The following is a 20,318-nucleotide window of genomic DNA, read 5'->3' on the forward strand; positions in this document are numbered from 1 at the left end:
ACACAAATTCGATACTGAAGCGTGTATGGACTCTGGTCCCTACAGAAGCAAGTGCTCTTCACCATTATGGGTTTCCTTAAAACAATAGATTTTGAACCGCATGCTTATTACGATATTCTAGTGTAGTTAGTGTATGGTCGGTTTAGATGTTGCAATTGTTAACTTATAAACTAAAATTAAAAAAAAATTAATCACAAAAGATCAACCGGTTGAAGATTAGAAACTATAATCACTAACAACTGCAGATAACAAAAATGAATATCAAAAGGAAGCTATAGAGGTAGCAACTAATTTTTTTTTTTTTTTTTTTTAAATAAAGAATTTGATTCAGTCGTATTTTCTAACAATAAATTTAACATAAACAATTTATGTAGGTCACTTGGTAGAGGAAGTAATTAAATAGTCGCATCAAATATGATAAATGGTTTTTGGTCAAAAACGAACAATGTATATCAAAAACTTCGTCAATTATTCTCTGTGTATTTGTTGAGTTTTGTTGGTTTTATGAATTCGTTGAGTTGGTCATCCAAATGAAACACCCATGGTTTTGTAAATGATGATAAAATGTTAACGGAAACTCTGTGCGTTAAGAAACGTATAGAATACAGTGTCCCTCAACATATATATTTAGATTTTAGTTTAATTAAATAAATCAACTTTATTTATTGAGTTATTACATGATTACAACAATCTTTCAATAACTTCAGACGGGAACTGTTCAATGTAAATAGTATAAAACTTTATCCGGACATGCACGGAAGCGTTCATCCCTGTCGCCTAATATTTAGATTTTAATTTATATAGTTTTCATTTTTCCAATAATGAAAATGATTTAATACACACACGTTTACGTAAACTACCACGTCACCCTAGAAGAACCTCACTACAGTACAGGCTGTCAAATACACTTGCCTAACCACTTAAATACATCCACGTGGACTACGTTGACATGGACGCTCATCGCATTCTACAGCTGTTCCCCGTTCAAATATTTCCGGTATAAATAAGAGCCTTCTCTAGTTTCATAAAACTTCAAATTAAAAACCAAAACCTTCTCTCTCTGCCTTCTCTCTGTTCTATCCTCCCAGAAATGGCTTATAATTACCGTTTTGCCATTCTTCTCGTTCTCCTCTCAGCCACCGTCGGCTTCTCCTCCGCCGCGTTGGTCGAGCAGGAGCCTCTTGTGCTCAAGTACCACAACGGCATTCTCTTGAAAGGAAACGTCACTCTCAATCTCATTTGGTACGGCAAATTCACCCCAATCCAACGATCCATCATCGTCGATTTCATCCGCTCTCTCAATTCCGCCACCGCCGCCGCAAAAGGTCCCACCGTCGCGTCGTGGTGGAAGACGACTGAGAAGTACAAAGGCGGCGCGTCAACGATCGTCGTCGGTAAACAGCTCCTCCTCGAGAATTACCCTCTCGGAAAATCCCTTAAAAGCCCATACCTCCGAGCTCTGTCAAGCAAACTTAACGGCGGCGGTGTTCGGTCGATAACCGTCGTCTTAACGGCGAAAGACGTCGCCGTTGAAGGATTCTGTATGAACCGATGCGGGACCCACGGGTCGAAATCAAGTTCCGTTAACGGCGGAGCTTACGTGTGGGTCGGAAACTCTGAGAGGCAGTGTCCTGGTTACTGCGCGTGGCCGTTTCATCAACCGATTTACGGACCTCAGTCTCCGCCGTTAGTCGCGCCTAACGGTGACGTCGGAGTTGATGGAATGATTATAAACCTCGCGACGCTTTTGGTTAACACCGTCACGAATCCGTTTAAAAGCGGTTACTTCAATGGGCCTCAAGAAGCCGTCTCGGCCTGTACCGGGATATTTGGGTCGGGTGCTTACCCGGGTTACGCGGGTCGGGTTCTCGTGGACAAGACGACCGGAGCGAGTTACAACGCTTTGGGCCTCGCCGGTAGGAAATATCTTTTACCAGCGATGTGGGACCCGCAGACTTCGACGTGTAAGACTTTGGTTTGAATCAGTGGTGAAGAATGGAACACGTGGCAAGAATCGATGGTGATGTCGAGCTAAAAAAGCTTATTTGGAGTCAAATGAAAGCTGTACTTGTAGATATCTATCGCGTCTGGTTCGGGGTTTGGGAAAAGTGGGATGTGCTTCTTTTGTCGTTTTACATGACGTGTACATTCGATCCTGGAAATATGTCAAGGATAGTTTCCTATTTCTATTTTCATGCGGGATAATAAAATCGATTTGTAGTTTTCGCTTTACTATAACCAACTTTACGATACGCGGGAATTAATGGTTGAGAAATTAATTATGCTACGGCTAAAAGAAAAGATAGAATAAATCAGTAGCTTATGTTGGGGTATCGCTTCGTAAACAAATGGTATTTATAGTGGGATGGGAATATTCATTTTGTTTTTTATCAATCCACTTTCCTACGAATCTCACCTTTTTAGGTAACTTGAATTAAAAATTATCCTAGGAATTCTTAATTATCATTAGTGAGATGGTGTTTAATGCTTCGAGCAGGCTTGTCGAATCAAGATTTGTAAGCTAATATCGCTCCAATAACAGTTTGTTAATAGGGATCAATTAAAAATCATCTTAGACTTCAAGTTTCAACTTCATTCACATCCAAAAATATCCGTATCCCATGTTTTACGTCCAATCTATTTCGTGAGTCCTTATCGATAGGCCCCTTCACTTGAAAGTTGAAACGCTTTTCTACTTTTAGCATATACTCTTTCCAGATTTATTTAGTTGTCGTTTTAATGTTATGCACACAAATTAATAAAATATTAATTATTTTAATTTTTTAATATAAAAACATCATTAATTATCTATTTAAACACAATTCAACCAATAATAAAACAAATTATATAATAAAAATAATTCTAAAAAATAAAAAAACTAATAAATATTGCATTGAAAACTGAAAACGACAACTAATTTAAAATAAACAAAATTCTCTAAAACAATATATATATATTATAAATCTGTTATAATGCTCTTCATATTAGACTCCAAAAGTCAAATGATTAGTGAGACACTATGAGACATATACTCTAAGAAAATATATGAAATGTTTATATTTGAATATATGATGCAAATCAAACTCCCTACAAACTCTGATTATCTATATGACAAGTGGAAGATAAGTTTGTAGAGAACGTTTAAGCTTATGAATAATAAGCTTAGATTGAACATTTTAGTTGAAGAATAAAGAAGCGGCGGTGGCTTCTGCCTCGCGGCTGTTTTAGCCGTCGTATTAGCCATTGTTTCTCTGATGGGCCGATTTTTATGGGCCCATTAAATATTAAGAAGTTTATACCATTTGATATCAAATCAAAACGTAGTTTTTCGGAGTAAGTGATCATCGTTTTCGATCTTTTTGTTGGTCACACGAACTGAGAATCAATGGCGACTCGCTCGCTCTTCCATGGTCTTAGATGGTGAGTCTCCCACCTTTTCTCTCTTTATTTACTGATTTCGTTTCTGTTTCCCAAGTAAACTGGATTCATGCTTCGTTTGATTTTTATTTGTTCTCCTTCTCAATTTAGTCGATTGACAAATGGAGTTTTCGAAAGCAATTTCATTCGGAACGCCGAAGCTTCGCTATTCTCGAAGTCGTACAGTGCTGATACTGCAATCGGAAGCTCGTTTGTCGAGGAATCGTTTGATTCGGTGGAAAAAGACGATCTGAGAAGCAGGATTTTCAGATTGAGACTTCCAAAGCGGAGCGCGACGACTGTTCTCGAGAAATGGGCTGGCGAAGGGAATCAGATTTCGGTCACTGAACTTCGATATATCTCCAGAGAGCTTAAGAGAACTCGGCGTTACAAGCACGCTCTCGAGGTACTACCATCGATCATTTTCCTTCTGTTTGGTTTCTACATTGCCCACTGTGTCATTGGCTTGAAATTTCTGTGTATCTGCATTGAGAAATGGCTAATAAACGAGAAAGATTGTTGTTGTCTGCTACAATAATTATTGAAGCGGAGAAGCCAAAATTGGGTGCAAACTCTTTACTGGAGAAGCTCTATCTTACGTATTATTGGTTTGACTTGAGAAGCTCACAAAGTCTTCAAATTTACGAATATGATGTGTGTTTATGCACAAAATTGCATTGCTTTGCATCATTTTATGGAACTCATACAAGCCTTATTACAGATTATAGAGTGGATGGTTCACCATGAGGAATCTAAGATCTCAGATGCTGATTACGCTTCACGCATAGATCTGATTTCAAAAGTTTTCGGTATCGATGCAGCTGAACGCTACTTTGAGGGTCTGCATCTAGCTAGTAAGACAACTGAAACCTATACTTCTCTCCTTCATGCTTATGCTGGCTCCAAACAAACCGAGCGAGCCGAGGCCTTGTTCAAGAGAATCATAGAGACTGATAGTCTCACTTTCGGTGCCATCACATACAACGAGATGATGACTTTGTACATGTCAGTCGGGCAAGTTGAGAAAGTACCCGAGGTCATCGAAGTGCTAAAGCGCAAAAAGGTTTCCCCGGACATTTTTACTTACAACCTGTGGCTTAGTTCATGTGCTGCAACCTTTAACATAGATGAGCTGAGAAAGATTCTGGAAGAGATGAGGCGTGATGCTAGTTCCTACGAGGGTTGGGCTCGGTATATCGATCTTACTAGTATCTACATAAACAGTAGTAGACTAAGTAGTGCAGAGTCCAGCTCACCTGTCGAAGCTGAGAAATCTATTTCACAAAGAGAATGGGTCACATATGACTTCCTTTTGATTCTGCATACTGGATTAGGAAACAAGGATATGATAGATCAGATTTGGAAGTCTCTGAGAAACACTAACCAGAAATTGAGCAGCAGAAGCTACATTTGTGTTCTTTCATCTTATCTAATGCTTGGTCATTTGAGAGAAGCCGGGGATGTTATAGATCAGTGGAAGGAGTCTAAAACGACAGAGTTTGACGCTTCTGCTTGCTCGAGGATCTTGAATGCTTTTCGAGATGTCGGGTTAGAGGAAAAAGCCAATGACTTTCAGTTGCTCTTGGTTCAGAAGAAATGCAGCTTAGAAAACGAGGTATCGTAAGATTGGGCCTCTGAGACAATAAGTTGTGAAAAACGTATGGTATTGGCGAGAATCAGATCAAGCTCATCAATAAAACAGGATTTCTTTCTCTTCGCTGTAATTTTAATTTTTTTTTTTTGTTTGTGCTTTTGCCATTTGACCAGGTTTATTATATATCATGTCTAATTCCAAAGTTCCGAGTTTTACCAAGATACATATCGTGCATGTTTGTTGTATCCTACAAGTCTTCAAAACTTGTTTCTGTATCGAGGAATGATAATTGGATTGGAAAAAAATGGCAAGTAAGAAGCAGTGCATAGGAGATATCCATTATTTCAAAATGTTGAAGTTTATATTACATGAATTAGACTGATAAACAAACATGTGTTGGACCCACGAGAGAAACAACAGAAGCAAATGAAATTATAGAATAGTACAAGTCCAATTGAAGAGCTTGAAGAGGCAGAGATTGAAAAAAACAGAAGAAAAGAAAAAGGAGATAGGAGATGGGATTGATAGCAACAGAAGAGTAATAATGAGACAAAAGAAGCGTGGGGACAGAGATTTGACCTAATGAAAGTGGGAGGTATTCACAGAACATGCGAGATATTTCAATTTCCACAACTAAGTCCACATACTACTCAAAGAAAATCTCAGTTTTACCTTTTTGATTTTTCTATATTCACACCCACCACCACCACCTTTCACAGACATATTATTACTAAGGAAGAAGAAAAAAAAAAGAAGACAATTATTAACGACCAATGAGCACCAAGACTTAGCTTTTTCTTCTTTCACTTTTCGTCCACTCCAAGCACAGAAGAAAGTCGCTTTTTTTTTTTCCTTCTTTTATCTGAGAGCATGCCAAATCCAAAAGTAGATCACTATTGATCCAGCTGAGCTGAACAGTGGATACGGTCCCACTAGGTCACCAGGCGTGTCCTAATTGTTTCAAACGCACGTTAATGAAAATTTTGAGAGAATCTTCAGTCCTTTACCTCATTGATTATCTTTTGTCCCTTGTCTTCTCTTTAACCAACCAAACATGTTTATCAATGGAGGGAATAAGTGGGTTTCTAGTCTTTCACCAATGGTTGCTAGCCTTTGATGAGTTTAAGTTTCGCTTCAGCAACTTGAGATAATCAATGGCTTCGTCTAGTAGTAAAAGAGCTTCTTTTCCCTTTGCTCCTGGAACGACGCTCTCGAGGATTCTCAGAGCGATGTGGATCTTGTCTTTTCTTGATTGCTCGTCGCTTAGACCAGAACCTGTTTCTAGTTTGCTTGAGCTGTTGGATTCACCAAGTTTTTCATCTGATAAGCCTTTGAGTTTAGTGAAACTATTGGTGCCCACAAATGAGTCTCTGTGTGAATGGTCCACTAGTTTCTGCCTTTTACGACGTGGACCATCATCACTGCTTTCAGTTTCATCCACTTCTTCTTTTGTTTTGTCGCACGCTTGCTGTTCAACTAGGAAAGGAGAGTGACCAGTGCTCATCACTTCATCATCACTCTCGCAATCATCATTGTCTTCATCATCAGAATACAGCAGTGCGTCGATTTCCTCCGTGTCTTCGTGCATTTCTGACTCTTCTTCTTCTTCTTTGCCATCATAACATTTCTCAACATGATCTCCATGGAGCAATATCGTTTCTGGAATGGCATGATCTTTACTAAACCCATTCTCTGGCTTTAGGGAATCGAGAATTTTCCCTGGCTCTGCAGCCACAGAAGAAGGAAACTGCAGTGGAAATCCAGATTGTAACAAGCGAGTCTGATTTCCTGAGTGATCGAAGATTAGAAATCTTTTCTGAGAAGACTTGAGTGCCCCATCTGGAGCAGCATCGTAGCTAGACCGCCCGTTCAAACATGAAACTTGTCTTCCACAAGACTGCTTATCATAACCGGACAGTAAGGCCTGGAACCGATGCTCAGCTGCATATACTTTACCAAGTTCTGGAAAAGGAATTCCAGGACGGGAAGACTCAGTAGCTTGAGTATTTACGCCCAATGGCAACCATTTCTGTTGCCTGGAGTCAAGAGGCATGCTCTTGCAGTTTAAGCCAATGGAACTTTACTGCAGGAAAAAAAAAAAGCTAAGAAAGGGATGCATTATTTTACATGGCTATGAATGAGATAACTACGAAATCCAACTCAAGAGAGCCTTCTTAATCCACAAACAGAACAAACAATATGTAAAAGTTAATATAGGAAATGTTCAGTTAGCATACCGATTGTGGAAGCTGTTGCTCAAATGTGATGAACGCAGTACTCCTTGGTTCTTTCTTGAAACAATCGTAAAAGAAAGTAGAGACAAAATGAAGAAAAGAAAGATGCCAGCTCGAAGACACAATACGAAAACACAAACCAACTACGTCACTGGTTTGAGTATATGTCTAAAGTATTCAGCCTGAAAGTGGAAGACAAACAGTAGTGTTAGAATAATAAGACTATGAACTAAAGTGTGACAAGAGAGCATAAATTTCATTTTTTTCTGCAACAAACCTGACAATTATCCATCGGTTGAAAGCAAGCAATAACTCTCACTACAATTGTTGGGTTATTAGAGTCTCCGTTGTTCTCGTACTTCAATGTTCGAAATCTTGTTTGACCAGCTGATTGGCTTACCATAACTTTTCAAAACACGTGAGTGAAAAAATACAGATGCTCCACAGAACAGAGCAAGCTACAGGAAAAAAGATGACTTGAAAGAAAAGGAGAAGGTATTGATCGTGAGAAGAAAAAAAGAGAAAGAAGACAAGGGAGCAAAAGACAAAGACTTGAAAAAGATTTCAGGATTTAAAAGGAATGAGAAAACGTAGAAACCGTTTAGATGATCCTATATTGTTCACAATGGAAAACGTAGAAACGTTGGGATCCCATTATTAAAGATATTATATAAACAGAAGAGAAGGGCTGCAGAATGAGAAGAAGAAGAAGATTGGATGTGGGTTTAGAGAAGAAATTTTACAGAATAACACGGCAATACAGATTCAAGCGCACAACTTTGCGAACAGAACTTGCGAACCAAACCATGCTGTTTTTCTCCTTCTATGCACTTTTAGTTTTTGATCATCAACTGCTTTGTAATCCAGAGAGAAATATAGAGCAATCCTGTTACAAGAGAAGGAATCATCTCATCATAATCCAGAAATGGTAAACCAAAGAACTAGATATCACAACAATTAAAATTCGTGAAGTCTAGAAAAATCATAAACAGCCAAAGAAGATTAGCATGTTGCAGCATTGAACAAGTACAATTCTATCAAATTCTAGCTTGAATTTGCTAAAATTCTAATCTTGTAATCCAAACTAGACTAACAAAAACGATTTCAGCTCATTTCGCATCAAATTCGCAGATAGTTTCCTAATATTTATCACGAGAAAAAACATAGAGTCATAAGAAGACCAAAATGATCGAATCCATGAGCTTACAGAGAGGAAGCAAAGGAAGAATGAGCTCACAGATCCAGAGACAATGAAGAGACTAGTGCGACGAATTCACGCAAACCTCAAGTGATAAGAGGAGAGATATCGAAATTTTACAAAAATATTTTCCAAGGAAACTATTGGGGCGTGAAGACTGAAGTGTGACTTTGCTTTATAGAGGTCCTTTTTCCTTGTGACGGTTTTACCCTTCTCCCACACTTTATTTACCGTCAATAATGGAATACTAGAAGAGAAAAGAACAGAAACGAAAAGAGTTTACATAAACAACAAAAATAGAATGTTTGATTCGGATTTTCAAATCAAGATTATCTAATTTATTTTACAGCTTTTTCTTTGTTTTTCTTTACGTTAGTTTCAGTTCGAGTTTATATTTCAATTACTTTCTAGTTTCTATTGTATCGTATGGATGAAAAATTATATGGTCTTCACGAAACATAATTGACAAAGATGAAAATGTTCAAAAAAATAAAAAATTACTGGAAATGGATAACGAAAAGGATTGGTTTAGGTCAAAAAAAAAGGATGGGTTTAGATTATGTTAAGAAGGTTTTATTAGTAGCAATTGATTATATTAGTTTAAAATAAATAGTCCTCCACGAAAGAAAATTTCTCTAATTTAAGTGCATACAAATGTGAGTTGATTAATAGATAGAGAAGAGTATTAAAATTGTTGTTGATATTAGAAGAGATGGAGCCATGGAGGCGATGGGACGAGGGGCCGAACGTGTATAGACCTAATTATGGTGTATATAATGGCAAACCCTCACGATCCATAATTTCAAGTCATAACTTATACTCTAATTCAGTAATGTTTTCAAATGTAATAATTTCTTAGTTGTTCGTTAAAGTAAAGCCCTATCTTTCGTCTTCTTTTCACTTTTTTTTTGCCCAACGTTTCTTCTTTTTTCCGTTTACTAATTAACGAGCCAAATAGTGGAAGCGAGTTTAAACTTTTCTGGGTGGTTTCTTTAATTATTGTTTTTCTCTTTTAATAATCTAACTTTCCTTTAAGTGCGTCGGTGAGATGTTTTGGAACATTTACGATGCTAGGATAAAAATAGAACTTCATTATTTTGTTTGGTAAAGAAAAATCGAATTACATTGTAATTTTTATTTTTTTACCAGATCAGTAACTAGCTAATAAATAAACTTATAAACATCAAATTTCCCCACCCGTTTTTTTACATTGAGTTTTAAACTTTGATACATGATATTTTAATAAGTGATTAAAAATTTGAGGAGCATCCACCATATTTGGAGGAAGGGGGAAAAAAAGAAAAGAAAAAGAAAAAGGGACGCAAGTGAATGATTAAAGAAATGCACGAGGAATTAAGTGCTTAATTGCCTTGACGACTACTTTTTCCAACCTTTTTTTTCTTCTTTGCTTTAAGGAATTTCCTTTCTAAAGATTAGTTTCTTGTTGCCTCTCTTTTTTTTTTTCCTTCTTTTGATTTGATATGAGAATGGTCGTTACCGTGTGAGACCAGAGGACCCATATGATTACTATTTTAATATGATTTGAAAGTACATGTAAATTCATAATTTTTTAGGAATCAATTATGTGTTCTGTTAGAAATAATCATCAAAATCATGCCAAGAAAATACTGCTGAAATAATCATTACTGATGCAAAGCTTTGCTAAATGGGTGCCCAGATGAGTTGGGCCTACTAACTGACTTGGACTTGTAATGGGCCATATATCTATGAATTTCTTACCTAATCTATGCATTCAGTTAGGGTTTGCGAAAGCTCACATATGGACAGTCCGTCAATATAACATAAAAACAAAATTTGCAAAAAAGATGGAAGATTTTAAGCATACGGAGAAAACATTTTGTAAGCAGAAACAGAAGAATAAAAACTAAAAGGAACGTTAATTTGTTGACCAATGTCATTAAACTAAAAATTTGAATAATATACTATATTTTGACAATACTTTCTCTTTCTTCGTAGTAAAATTACTTAAAATTTTCAAAAGTTATAACTCGAATTTTGAATTTATTAGATATTTCATCATTACAAAAAGAATACGTAGACCTCTTTTAAAAACAAGAACCAAACTTGACACCACATGAAAGCAAATTACTAGATGGTGGTTCTTAGAGACATATTTTTCTCTTATGGAGACATATATTGACCAGATTCCATTTCAAAAACCATTGACAAAACAATAGTTAATCAAAAAAATTCGTAAATCTTCTAATTGAATTATGAGGGGATATTTTATGACAACCACGAAAACAAAAGATACCAACTCCTCCAATACTAACCAAATAAATAAAAAAATAAGAAGAAGAAGAAGGAATATACCAAATGAAGGTATCCAGCAAAAGTATATCCTAGGAACTTGGACGGACCGAACCCCTTTGCATCTATCGCTATCAGTTTTCGCATTTTCAAGCTAAGTATTCGATTAATTTATATTTATGGATTTTTTTACCAAAAAATTACTATTTGCGATCATGAATAATCTTTATTTTCATAGAAGATCTGTACACATAAAAAAATAAAATAAATCACTATATAAACATTTACCCAATGTTTGAAAAGTATATACATGCAATTTAATGGAATACGGTCAAAATTTATTGATCATCTATGTAAATATGTAATTAAATACATTAAATCAAATCAAAAATTAACATCTTTTAACAAACCGCGAATTTGTTCCAACGTAACGAACAAGATCATCGTGAACGGTCCTTGCCTCGTCACCGTCGGAACAAACCCTTTGTACAAAGCCATCGGTCCTTCCTCCGCCACCGTCTTCACCGCACAATCCAACGGTCCACAGTAACTCTCCGCATCTGCATTCATCATCCTCGTCTTCACAACATCGATCGGATTCGACGCCACCGCCGCAACAATCCCGGCCGCGAAACTCGCCGCAGCGTGCGTCCCGATTCCTCCCGGCGTTCCACGGCCTCCGGCGACCATGATCTCTTTGACGTGATCATACGTGGCGAGCTGAGAAGCCGTCACGATCATCGCACGGTTCACGGTTAGCCACGAGCCACGCCATAAACTCGAGACGCCCTCGTGTTTCACGATCCGCTCGAGCGCGTCCACGACGCCTTTGTAGTTTCTGCGGCGGTTCAACGGCAGACGTCCGTCGGCTTGCATTCTCACCATCGCCACGTCAGCGGGATTGCCCACGGCGGATCCGACGGCTCCTGCGATGAGTCCAGCTGCGATCTTGGTGACCAATGGGAAGTTACCTATTGAGAGAGACGTTGGATTAATTAATTTTGAACCGAACTAAACCGAGTTTTGTTTATAAATTGATAAGTTTTTAATACAATAAAACCAAAGAAATGAAACCAAACCGGATCATTTGTGCTCTCTAGAAAGAATGTGCAAGAAAAAAAAACACAAAATCACACATTGATATAGGAAATAATTTGTGGTTTTCACTTCTTTTTTTTTTGTAATTTATCTATCGTATAAATGTGCTAATTTTTGTATAAAATCATAATTTAAAACAAAAAAAATTACGTTAACTCACAAATTAATAATTTACTATCATTACCGGTGAGTCGATCCGTCCACCTCCGTTTAAGAAAGTCGTAAATACCCATACGAGTGGCGGAGTAAAGCATCTGACGGAGGACGGTGGCGGATACGCCGGAGAAGAGAGCGGCAGGTCCTTCGGTTTTCACAATGTGGGCCCCAACGGCGAAAGGGGTTGTGCCAGAGCGCGTGGAGGAAGGCGGCGCGTGAGTGGATGAAGGTAATAAGGAAATGCTGCCGATGAGAGAGTCAAGAGCGAAAACGGGTCGGTACGGTTTAACGGTAAGATTAAGATTAGGGTCAGGGTTTTGGTCGAGAGAGAAAGAGTGCTCGCCTTGGAGCTGCATACGGACTTTGATGAGGTCTAATGGGTGTGTCAGAGCTCCGGCGATGATTGCGGCGATGCCACCTTCAAGAAATGGTTTGAATCCCATTGTTCACCTGAAGGTTTTGACTATATGGAGATTTTTTTTTTTTTTTTTTGATTAATGAGTATATGAAAAAAGAATGAGAAAAGAATTTGAGAAGTTGGATCTTTTGTAAGAAAATGTTTGGAGAGGAGAAAATGAAATTGGACAAGTTGGAAATGGAAGAAGACAAAAGACATGGGAAGAAAAGAAAAATAATGCAAACGAGTTGTGTTTGTGTACTAGTCCTGCATTACGGGTTCCAGCTTTAGCACAAGGTTTCTTGTCTTGTCTTGATGCGCGCCTTGTCATGAAAGAATAATCGAAGCCAGAGGAATAAACCAATATTGGTCAATATAAATGCGTAAAAAACTATATGATGAAGATCTTTAACTAATTATCTTACCTAGATTTACTGATAGTTAAATATAATTTTTAGACCACATAAATATAGATTTACTGATAGTTACAAGAGAGACTCAGTACAAGACTATATCAAGATCGTAGCGTTAGAGAGTAGAGACTCACACATGACATGTTCTAATTTATAAGTATACTGCCTCGCACTTAATAGCACAAACCAAACTATTATTACACACATACTCTATTATCATTAATCAAGCAAGATCATTCACTATATAAATGCCCCCTTTTAACGTTCTTCAGCCAAATTGATCTATGGCTTCTTGTTCAGATCACTCGAAGTTTCCTCAGAAACACTAGTGCTTTTCATGGGAACCTCTTTAACCGTTGCCGTAGGTTTTACCTTTTCAGTCTTCGGAAAACCACCGTTACCACCGGGAAACGGAAAGCTCGGAATCCACGACGGATATCCAATTTTTGGCTCTTCTGGCTCCTCTGGTTCCTCAGGCTCCTCAGGAATCTCCGGTTCTTCTGGATGCTCCGGCTCTTCTGGATGCTCCGGCTCTTCTGGATGCTCCGGCTCTTCTGGATACTTCGGTTCCTCAGGTACCACAGGCTCTTCTGGATGCTCCGGCTCCTCAGGTACCTCAGGCTCTTCTGGATGCTTCGGCTCCTCAGGCAACACTGGCTCTTCTGGATGCTCCGGTTCCTCAGGCAACACTGGCTCTTTTGGATGCTCCGGCTCCTCAGGTACCTCAGGCTCTTTTGGATGCTCCGGCTCCTCCGGCAATACAGGCTCTTCTGGATGCTCCGGCTCCTCATAGTACTTCTTAAACTGTGGAAGCTTTGTGACCTCTTCTTGCACCAGAGAGTGACCTACTCTAGCAGCAAAACTAGGCGTAGCAAACAAGGAGGACGAGATAAAGACATGGAAAAAGATGGAAGCAACGAGAATAGGAAGGCGAAGAGTAATCATCTTTTGTGATATGTTCTTCATATGTTCTTCTTATTTCTTGAACGGAAACCAACTTAGAAAGAAGCTAGAGTGAAGTATGTTATGAGTATACAGCGTTTGTGTTTTAAGATTGTGTAGAGAGTGGGTCCTTAAATAGAATTGAAATGAGAGAGCTCTTACTATGTTGATTTCATCAGAGTCAAAAGTTTTGGTGGGAAAATAAGTCTAACTGCGATGTTAGTCGTCAACTAACTCACCTATTTTCTATTTTTACTTCTCATATGTATAAAGCCTTAAAGTTTAGTTGAGAACTGAATTTTACGTGTTTTTAACTTTTAAACATTACAAGAAAACTTATACAACGGATAAATCGTCTCACCTACCTAGTCAAAACGAGAAAGAAACCAAAGAAAACAAAAAAGCTCCTTCGACCAATTTTTTCTTTGTAAAATTATCGACTATTTGAAAACTTCGAAATTAGTTACATATACGAGGAGCAAAATCAAATAAATTGTACACTATAACTCAAATGTCTAATATTAAAATTCAACGCACCAAGAATAATAGTATAGAATATATCGATAATCCGAAAAGTTTAAAGGACAATAGAGTCATCTAAAGAAGATTCAAATAAACAAAAAAAAATTAGAAGAAATGGTAAAAATACAACACGGGCGTCTTATAATGGCTTCACTTGAGAGGGATAAACCTTGAGGAATTGGTAGCACCAACACCAGGCTTACCGTGCTTAACCGGCTTATACGAGATTGAGAACTCAGCCAAGTAATGCCCAATCATCTCCGGTTTGATCTCGACTTGGTTAAAAGTTTTTCCGTTGTACACACCGATGATGCTTCCAATCATTTCAGGCATAATCACCATGTTTCTTAGATGGGTTCTCACTGCTTCTGGCTTCTCACCGGCTGGTGCGTCTCTTTTCTGTTTTAGGGTAAACCATATAGATGTCTTGCATGTTAAGACATGTGATCTCAAAGAACCATCATAAATTTTCTTAAGCATTCATAAAAACAATGGAATGGACTAGTGAAATAAAAAATCGAACCGAATTATCTCAAACTAAAGCCGAACTAATTAGCATTTTTTTCCCGACCAGTAGTACATTATACATATTTCGAATACGCCAAACAGAAACAAAACTTAGTGCCATAATTGCAAATGGACAGAACAGAACGAAACCAAAATTCATTAAGAACATATATATTAAACTATATATAATAACTTTAATAATGTAGTATATGTATTCATGTTTGAAAACTGAAAAAAATAACCAAGTAATCAAATCCAACTTTAAATTAACCGATTAGGATTTTACCGCTGTGCGCAACTTCTTGATGAGAGCCATAGGCTTCCTCGTCAATCCTCTAGACAACCTAAAAGATGATAAACGTAAACAAAACCAGTTAATCACTGATCAGAGCCAGATATATATAATCTACCAAAATGGAGACAAAATATCTTGGTGGATCAAACCTTCTTTGAATACGGGAAGGGAAGAGCTTGACAAGATCATCAGTGGGCATATCAAGAAGAGCATCGAGATCGACTCCTCTGTAGGAGAACTTCTTGAACGTTCTCTTTTTGGCAAGAGCAGCTGCGGAAACTTCTGATTCGACTTGTGCCTATGGATTCCGACAGAGGAATTTAAGACCATGATATTATTATTTTTTGTCAACCGAATTTAAGACCATGATAATGTTGCAAATCGACTAATCGAAAGGTACTAACCATCGTCGTTGGTTCGAGAAACCCTGAAAGTAACTGCTGCGCTAGGGTTTGCTATGGAGAAACGGCAAGCCACATAACTTGGCTCCCAAATATATATCTATATTATAGGTCTGGATTAATCGTAGAATGTTATGTCCATCATTGAATTCCCAAAGATTTGATTGTTTCCATAGATACACGAATTCCTAAAATTATATATGAATGAATATTTTCGTCATAAACTTCCTTTTCCCGGTTCACGTATTATATTTAGAGACCCAAAGAATTTTTGTCTGTTCACAAAGATAGTTGGTGAATTTTATAAGATTTGTTTCTTCGATATATTACTACAGCCACTAAAGTATAAAAATATCGATTTTTTTCTTTAATCTAGAAATCTATAAATTTAAAATATGCAATGTAAAACTCAAATTCAAAGATATCTATAAATTACCCCAAAAGGGTTGGATACTTGGGACTATTTCTAAACAGAGCAAAGTATAGATATTATTAGAAGAATGCTATATATGTATTATTAAACGCAGGAACAATTGTTTTTAGACAAAATCTAAAGTAGGAAAGGGAAAAACAGAGGAAATGTTATAAAGAAAAATCAAAACGAAAGACTCAGTTTTGTAGAATAACAAAGACTGGTCTGTATAAAGAGCTAAATTCACTTGAGGGGGATAAACCTGGAGGAATTGGTAGCACCAACACCAGGCCTACCATGCTTAACCGGCTTATACGAGATTGAGAACTCAGCCAAGTAATGCCCAATCATCTCCGGTTTGATCTCGACTTGGTTAAAAGTCTTTCCGTTGTATACACCGATGATGCTTCCAATCATTTCAGGAACGATGATCATGTTCCTTAGGTGGGTTCTCACTGGTTCTGGCTTCTCACCTGCCGGTGCGTCCCTTTTCTGCTCAAAGGTCATAATCTTATTTAGTGTTTATAGCCATTTGGTTGCAAAGATCGCAAACACACAAAAAAAAAAATGTATAGAGAAGAAGCACGAATATATATAGTGATCGGACAAATGATGGTTTTACCGCTTTGCGCAATTTCTTGATCAAAGCCATAGGCTTCCTCGTCAACCCTCTAGAGAACCTATCAAGAGAATTCACATACAAAACAGATGATTGTAAGAGACGATCTTAACGAATTCGAGACAGAGCTTTAATTTCTGGTTCAAGTTGAAACTAACCTTCTGCGAATACGAGCACTGAAGAGCTTGACAAGATCATCGGTAGACATGTCAAGAAGAGCATCGAGATCGACTCCTCTGAAGGAAAACTTTTTGAACGTTCTCTTTTTCACGATTCCAGCCGCAGCAACCTCTGGTTCGACATCAGCCTACAGAGATTCCCCATGGCGAAAATATTACAGATCTAATCACGAGAATATGCTAGAGAGACAGAGAGATCGAGGAGCATACCATTGTTCAGATTGTTGAAACCTTTCAATCCAGAGAGCCTCTTAACAGTGTCTGCGCAAACGACAAACAACTTAACTTAAGCACCACATATAGCTGGGATAACCCTAATAATATTTTTTAATTGGTCCTTTTAATTTCTTCCGGGCCCATTAATTACCTACAAAAAAAATTGAGAGAAAACTATACACATTCAATGAAAAATTAAATTAATAAAAAACTAGCTAGATAATAACTAGAGTCTACACAAAATACATCATCGACAGAGCAAACAGTGTAACTCCATAGACGCAATAACCCGATAATCAGGCAAATCTCTTGGGACACAAATGAGATGTTATCCAGAGTTCTCTAAAGTCAGAACACAGATTCAACTGTCTGGTAAAAACAACACAGCTTGAATTTTCTTAGCCCTACTATTGGTGTGTTAAATGTTTTTCCATCATATTAAGCATTTTAGAATTACTATTGTACATTGGAGTGGCCAAGTTCGTAGACCATCTTTGCTCCGACTTGGGGTCAATGGCCCGAACTGCTTCAGATGCATCGCCTTTTGTTTTAGAACAACTATAAAATTCTTTCGAGTACCCAAATCGGTTAAATTGGAAACCTTTTCTTAGATATACAACCTATGCCCACCAGTAGTAATTACTCTACTTCAAAGCATGAAGGGATAAAACTAATATACGAATATGAACTAGTCATTGCCAACAGTAAGATTGATCCCCAAAAAGTTTTGAGTCTTCTTTAATCAAATGAACCAAGAGTTTACAGACATTCAAAAAGAAGAGAGAATTGATGCGGGAGAGTAGCAAAACAGAGTGAAGAACAGACAAAATGGTCCAAAAACAGACAAGAGAAGGACCCTGTAATGGCAAAATGAGAGCCTAAGAAAGCCAGAGTCTCTGTAAGGTCTTCACTTGAGAGGGATGAACCTGGAGGAGTGGGTAGCACCAACACCGGGCCTTCCGTGCTTGACTGGCTTGTATGAGATGGAGAACTCTGCAAGGTAATGCCCAATCATCTCGGGCTTGATCTCCACTTGGTTGAAAGTTTTCCCATTGTACACACCGATGATGCTTCCAATCATTTCAGGCACAATGATCATGTTTCTCAAGTGGGTTCTCACTGGTTCCGGCTTCTCACCAGCTGGTGCCTCTCTTTTCTGGTGAAGCAAGCCAAAGTAGTAACCTTTAGCGTTGCATTGAACGAACACAAAACTTCTCAAGCATTTCTAGGTTGAATAGAATTTGGAAGCACACAGATACGAGAAGAGAAAACAGATTGCTCACAAAGCAGAGCCAGATTCTAGAAACAGTATATAAATTCGCAAGTCAAATTCAACAAAGTTTCTGAATTGGGAGAGCTATACCGCCTTGCGCAGTTTCTTAATCAGAGCCATAGGTTTCCTCGTCAATCCTCTAGAGAACCTAAGGAAGAGAATAGCAATTCGATTAGACGATTTTCACAGTAAGGAGACGAAAACTATTCGTCTTTGGTTCAGAGAATAACCTTCGGCGAATACGGGAGCTGAAGAGCTTGACAAGATCGTCGGTAGTCATGTCGAGAAGAGCATCGAGATCGACTCCTCTGAAGGCGAATTTCTTGAACGTTCTCTTCTTCGGCAATCCCGCAGCTGCAACCTCTGGTTCGACGTCAGCCTATAGAGAGTCCCCATTGAGAAATTACAAACCAAAGATTTCGGAAATGCGAATAGCACAATAGTAGTATAGGCTCAGAGAGATGTAGGATGGTAGGAACTTACCATTGTTGGATCTCGGCGAAAAATAAGTGGATAAACCCTGAATCTGTGTCTGCTTGAGTTTTTCAAATGAGCAGCAAGAAGTTGCCTTTTTTTTCGGCGGATCCAAATATATACGAGGACATCGGCTAAACCCTAGAATTAATGGATTTATTTATTAGTATATGTCTGCCAAATTTTCGTGTATTGATTTTTCTTTTTTTTGGGAAGAAAACTCATTTGTGTATTGATCTTAACATTTTATCAAAAAACTCATTTGTGTATTGATTTTTCAGTAGATTTTAATAGATTTTGAAATGTTAATTTATTCATGCAGCATTGCTGGTATTCGCATTCGTCGGTTGCTCTTTGACATCGTCGTTGGGGAATGGTATACAAACTTGGGCAACTCTGGCTTTAGTAACGCAATCCAATTAATAAGTCTATTAAGATATAACGAGATGTGTGAAACATACAAGTAGAGAGACGACCGATAGAATACAAGTATGAGCGCATTTCAACGAGACGAAAAATAAGGATGAGTAAATAGAAAAATGGATTGGGCTCCAAAATAAATGGGCCTTATTCTGGTAATATGGGCTTAGGGAGTTCCCGGAAACTTTGGCATTGTAAACGCCGGCACTTTTGTTTCTTGAATTTCTTCAGGTTTTGGCAGTTTTGGAGCATCGAACATGGGAATTTCAGGCATCTTCGGTAACTCAGGCATCTTTGGAAGCTCCGGCATCTTGGGTAGCTCTGGCATCGGAATCTCCGGCATCTTCGGCAACTCGGGCTTCTGAATTTCCGGTAACGTAGGCAACCCCGAAATCTTAGGCAACTCAGGCTTCGAAAATTCGGGTAACTTGGGCATCTCGGGTTTAGGTAGTTCCGGAAATTTCGTTATCTCCGGCGTGGGATTCTCTAGTAACCGCCGAGCTCCGACTGAAACCGTACCGGCGAGCAATGCAGTAAAACATAAGATCAGAAATGGGGAAAGAAGAGAAGCAGAGAGACTCTTCTTCAATGCCATTCTCTCCTTGACAATCTTTCTTCTATTATATTGGTTTGTTTTGCTTTTTTGCGTTGTTGTTGTTGTGTTTGTGATGAGTTTTGATCTTTGATTGAAACGGCTATTTAAAGCTGTTTTGAAGATGAAGTGAGATGGACTTTGGTGAGAAAAAACATGCGCAGAGTTCGAGAAAAAGTTCGTTTAACCTCTTTATCTGTATATCTATCTATGCTGTCATTTTCAATCTAGTTGAAGTTTAGGTTTTGGAGAGTTTACCTGTTCATGTGTTTGGTTATACGTGTTCATTTCAACACGTTATTTAAGGTTTAAGCTTAACAACCCAGCTTTGTAATTAATATGGGACACAATCAATTACACGAGGTTTTGATATTAAAGGCCATAGATCTTAAATTGCAAATAAGCTGATATAATTAAGGTGTGCAAAGAAGATCATAAACTGAAAAAGGCTTATATTCTAAGTAATATGAGTTTTTAATCTTTTGGAGCGATAGAACGATCTATTCTGTCCCAAATATTACCAAATCAAGAATTAGTATGAGAAATACTTAATGTTAGCGTAAACAATTCTTGTTTTTCTTTTTGTTTCAGTACTATATAGGATTAGACCGTTTTAATTTCATAACAACATTTGAGCAACATATCGTTTCTTGCACACAAATTTGATAATTAACAACTCCACTCTATA

General features: G+C 37.9%; 9 protein-coding genes across 11 annotated transcripts; 2 read left to right on the forward strand and 7 right to left on the reverse strand.

Annotated features, from left to right (window-relative positions):
• Positions 1-1,015: 1,015 nt before the first annotated feature.
• Positions 1,016-2,232, forward strand: LOC18019458 (protein EXORDIUM-like 4). Its single transcript, XM_006399359.2, has one exon. The coding sequence runs from the start codon at positions 1,091-1,093 to the stop codon at positions 1,979-1,981; it is 891 nt and encodes a 296-aa protein (XP_006399422.1). The 5' UTR covers positions 1,016-1,090; the 3' UTR covers positions 1,982-2,232.
• A 1,101-nt stretch (positions 2,233-3,333) lies between these two features.
• LOC18019459 (pentatricopeptide repeat-containing protein At5g09450, mitochondrial) lies at positions 3,334-5,304 on the forward strand. The gene is made up of 3 exons (XM_006399360.2): positions 3,334-3,420; positions 3,529-3,823; positions 4,139-5,304. The coding sequence occupies exons 1-3, from the start codon at positions 3,386-3,388 to the stop codon at positions 5,039-5,041; spliced, it is 1,233 nt and encodes a 410-aa protein (XP_006399423.1). The 5' UTR covers positions 3,334-3,385; the 3' UTR covers positions 5,042-5,304.
• Positions 5,305-5,609: 305 nt separating this feature from the next.
• Positions 5,610-8,591, reverse strand: LOC18019461 (transcription factor bHLH143). 3 transcript variants are annotated; one of them, XM_024156017.1, is made up of 4 exons: positions 8,483-8,591; positions 7,523-8,131; positions 7,249-7,427; positions 5,610-7,094 (listed from the first exon to the last, which is right to left on the reverse strand). In XM_024156017.1, exon 4 carries the CDS (start codon positions 7,062-7,064, stop codon positions 6,105-6,107), a length of 960 nt encoding a protein of 319 aa, XP_024011785.1. In that variant the 5' UTR covers positions 7,065-7,094; positions 7,249-7,427; positions 7,523-8,131; positions 8,483-8,591; the 3' UTR covers positions 5,610-6,104. The 3 variants fall into 3 exon arrangements, with proteins under 3 accessions (XP_024011785.1, XP_006399424.1, XP_024011784.1); XM_006399361.2 differs by having other exon boundaries at positions 5,610-7,089; positions 8,453-8,577; XM_024156016.1 differs by having other exon boundaries at positions 8,453-8,577.
• Positions 8,592-11,050: 2,459 nt separating this feature from the next.
• Positions 11,051-12,411, reverse strand: LOC18019462 (mitochondrial uncoupling protein 6). Its single transcript, XM_006399363.2, has 2 exons — positions 11,997-12,411; positions 11,051-11,685 (listed from the first exon to the last, which is right to left on the reverse strand). Exons 1-2 carry the CDS (start codon positions 12,409-12,411, stop codon positions 11,099-11,101), a joined length of 1,002 nt encoding a protein of 333 aa, XP_006399426.1. The 3' UTR covers positions 11,051-11,098.
• Positions 12,412-12,803: 392 nt separating this feature from the next.
• Positions 12,804-13,822, reverse strand: LOC18019463 (sporozoite surface protein 2). Its single transcript, XM_006399364.2, has one exon. It carries the CDS (start codon positions 13,742-13,744, stop codon positions 13,061-13,063), a length of 684 nt encoding a protein of 227 aa, XP_006399427.1. The 5' UTR covers positions 13,745-13,822; the 3' UTR covers positions 12,804-13,060.
• Positions 13,823-14,258: 436 nt separating this feature from the next.
• On the reverse strand, positions 14,259-15,866 carry LOC18016659 (40S ribosomal protein S15-2). The gene is made up of 4 exons (XM_006399365.2): positions 15,449-15,866; positions 15,194-15,342; positions 15,036-15,093; positions 14,259-14,641 (listed from the first exon to the last, which is right to left on the reverse strand). Exons 1-4 carry the CDS (start codon positions 15,449-15,451, stop codon positions 14,393-14,395), a joined length of 459 nt encoding a protein of 152 aa, XP_006399428.2. The 5' UTR covers positions 15,452-15,866; the 3' UTR covers positions 14,259-14,392.
• A 64-nt stretch (positions 15,867-15,930) lies between these two features.
• LOC18016660 (40S ribosomal protein S15-4) lies at positions 15,931-16,933 on the reverse strand. The gene is made up of 4 exons (XM_006399367.2): positions 16,866-16,933; positions 16,635-16,783; positions 16,480-16,537; positions 15,931-16,349 (listed from the first exon to the last, which is right to left on the reverse strand). The coding sequence occupies exons 1-4, from the start codon at positions 16,866-16,868 to the stop codon at positions 16,101-16,103; spliced, it is 459 nt and encodes a 152-aa protein (XP_006399430.1). The 5' UTR covers positions 16,869-16,933; the 3' UTR covers positions 15,931-16,100.
• A 654-nt stretch (positions 16,934-17,587) lies between these two features.
• Positions 17,588-18,747, reverse strand: LOC18016661 (40S ribosomal protein S15-4). Its single transcript, XM_006399368.2, has 4 exons — positions 18,628-18,747; positions 18,375-18,523; positions 18,235-18,292; positions 17,588-18,027 (listed from the first exon to the last, which is right to left on the reverse strand). The coding sequence occupies exons 1-4, from the start codon at positions 18,628-18,630 to the stop codon at positions 17,779-17,781; spliced, it is 459 nt and encodes a 152-aa protein (XP_006399431.1). The 5' UTR covers positions 18,631-18,747; the 3' UTR covers positions 17,588-17,778.
• A 292-nt stretch (positions 18,748-19,039) lies between these two features.
• LOC18016662 (protein PELPK2) lies at positions 19,040-19,703 on the reverse strand. The gene has a single exon (XM_006399369.2). The coding sequence runs from the start codon at positions 19,631-19,633 to the stop codon at positions 19,205-19,207; it is 429 nt and encodes a 142-aa protein (XP_006399432.1). The 5' UTR covers positions 19,634-19,703; the 3' UTR covers positions 19,040-19,204.
• Positions 19,704-20,318: the final 615 nt, after the last annotated feature.

This window comes from Eutrema salsugineum, unplaced genomic scaffold (genome assembly GCF_000478725.1).
Source record: "Eutrema salsugineum unplaced genomic scaffold, Eutsalg1_0 scaffold_2, whole genome shotgun sequence".
Classification (NCBI taxonomy): Eukaryota; Viridiplantae; Streptophyta; class Magnoliopsida; order Brassicales; family Brassicaceae; genus Eutrema; species Eutrema salsugineum.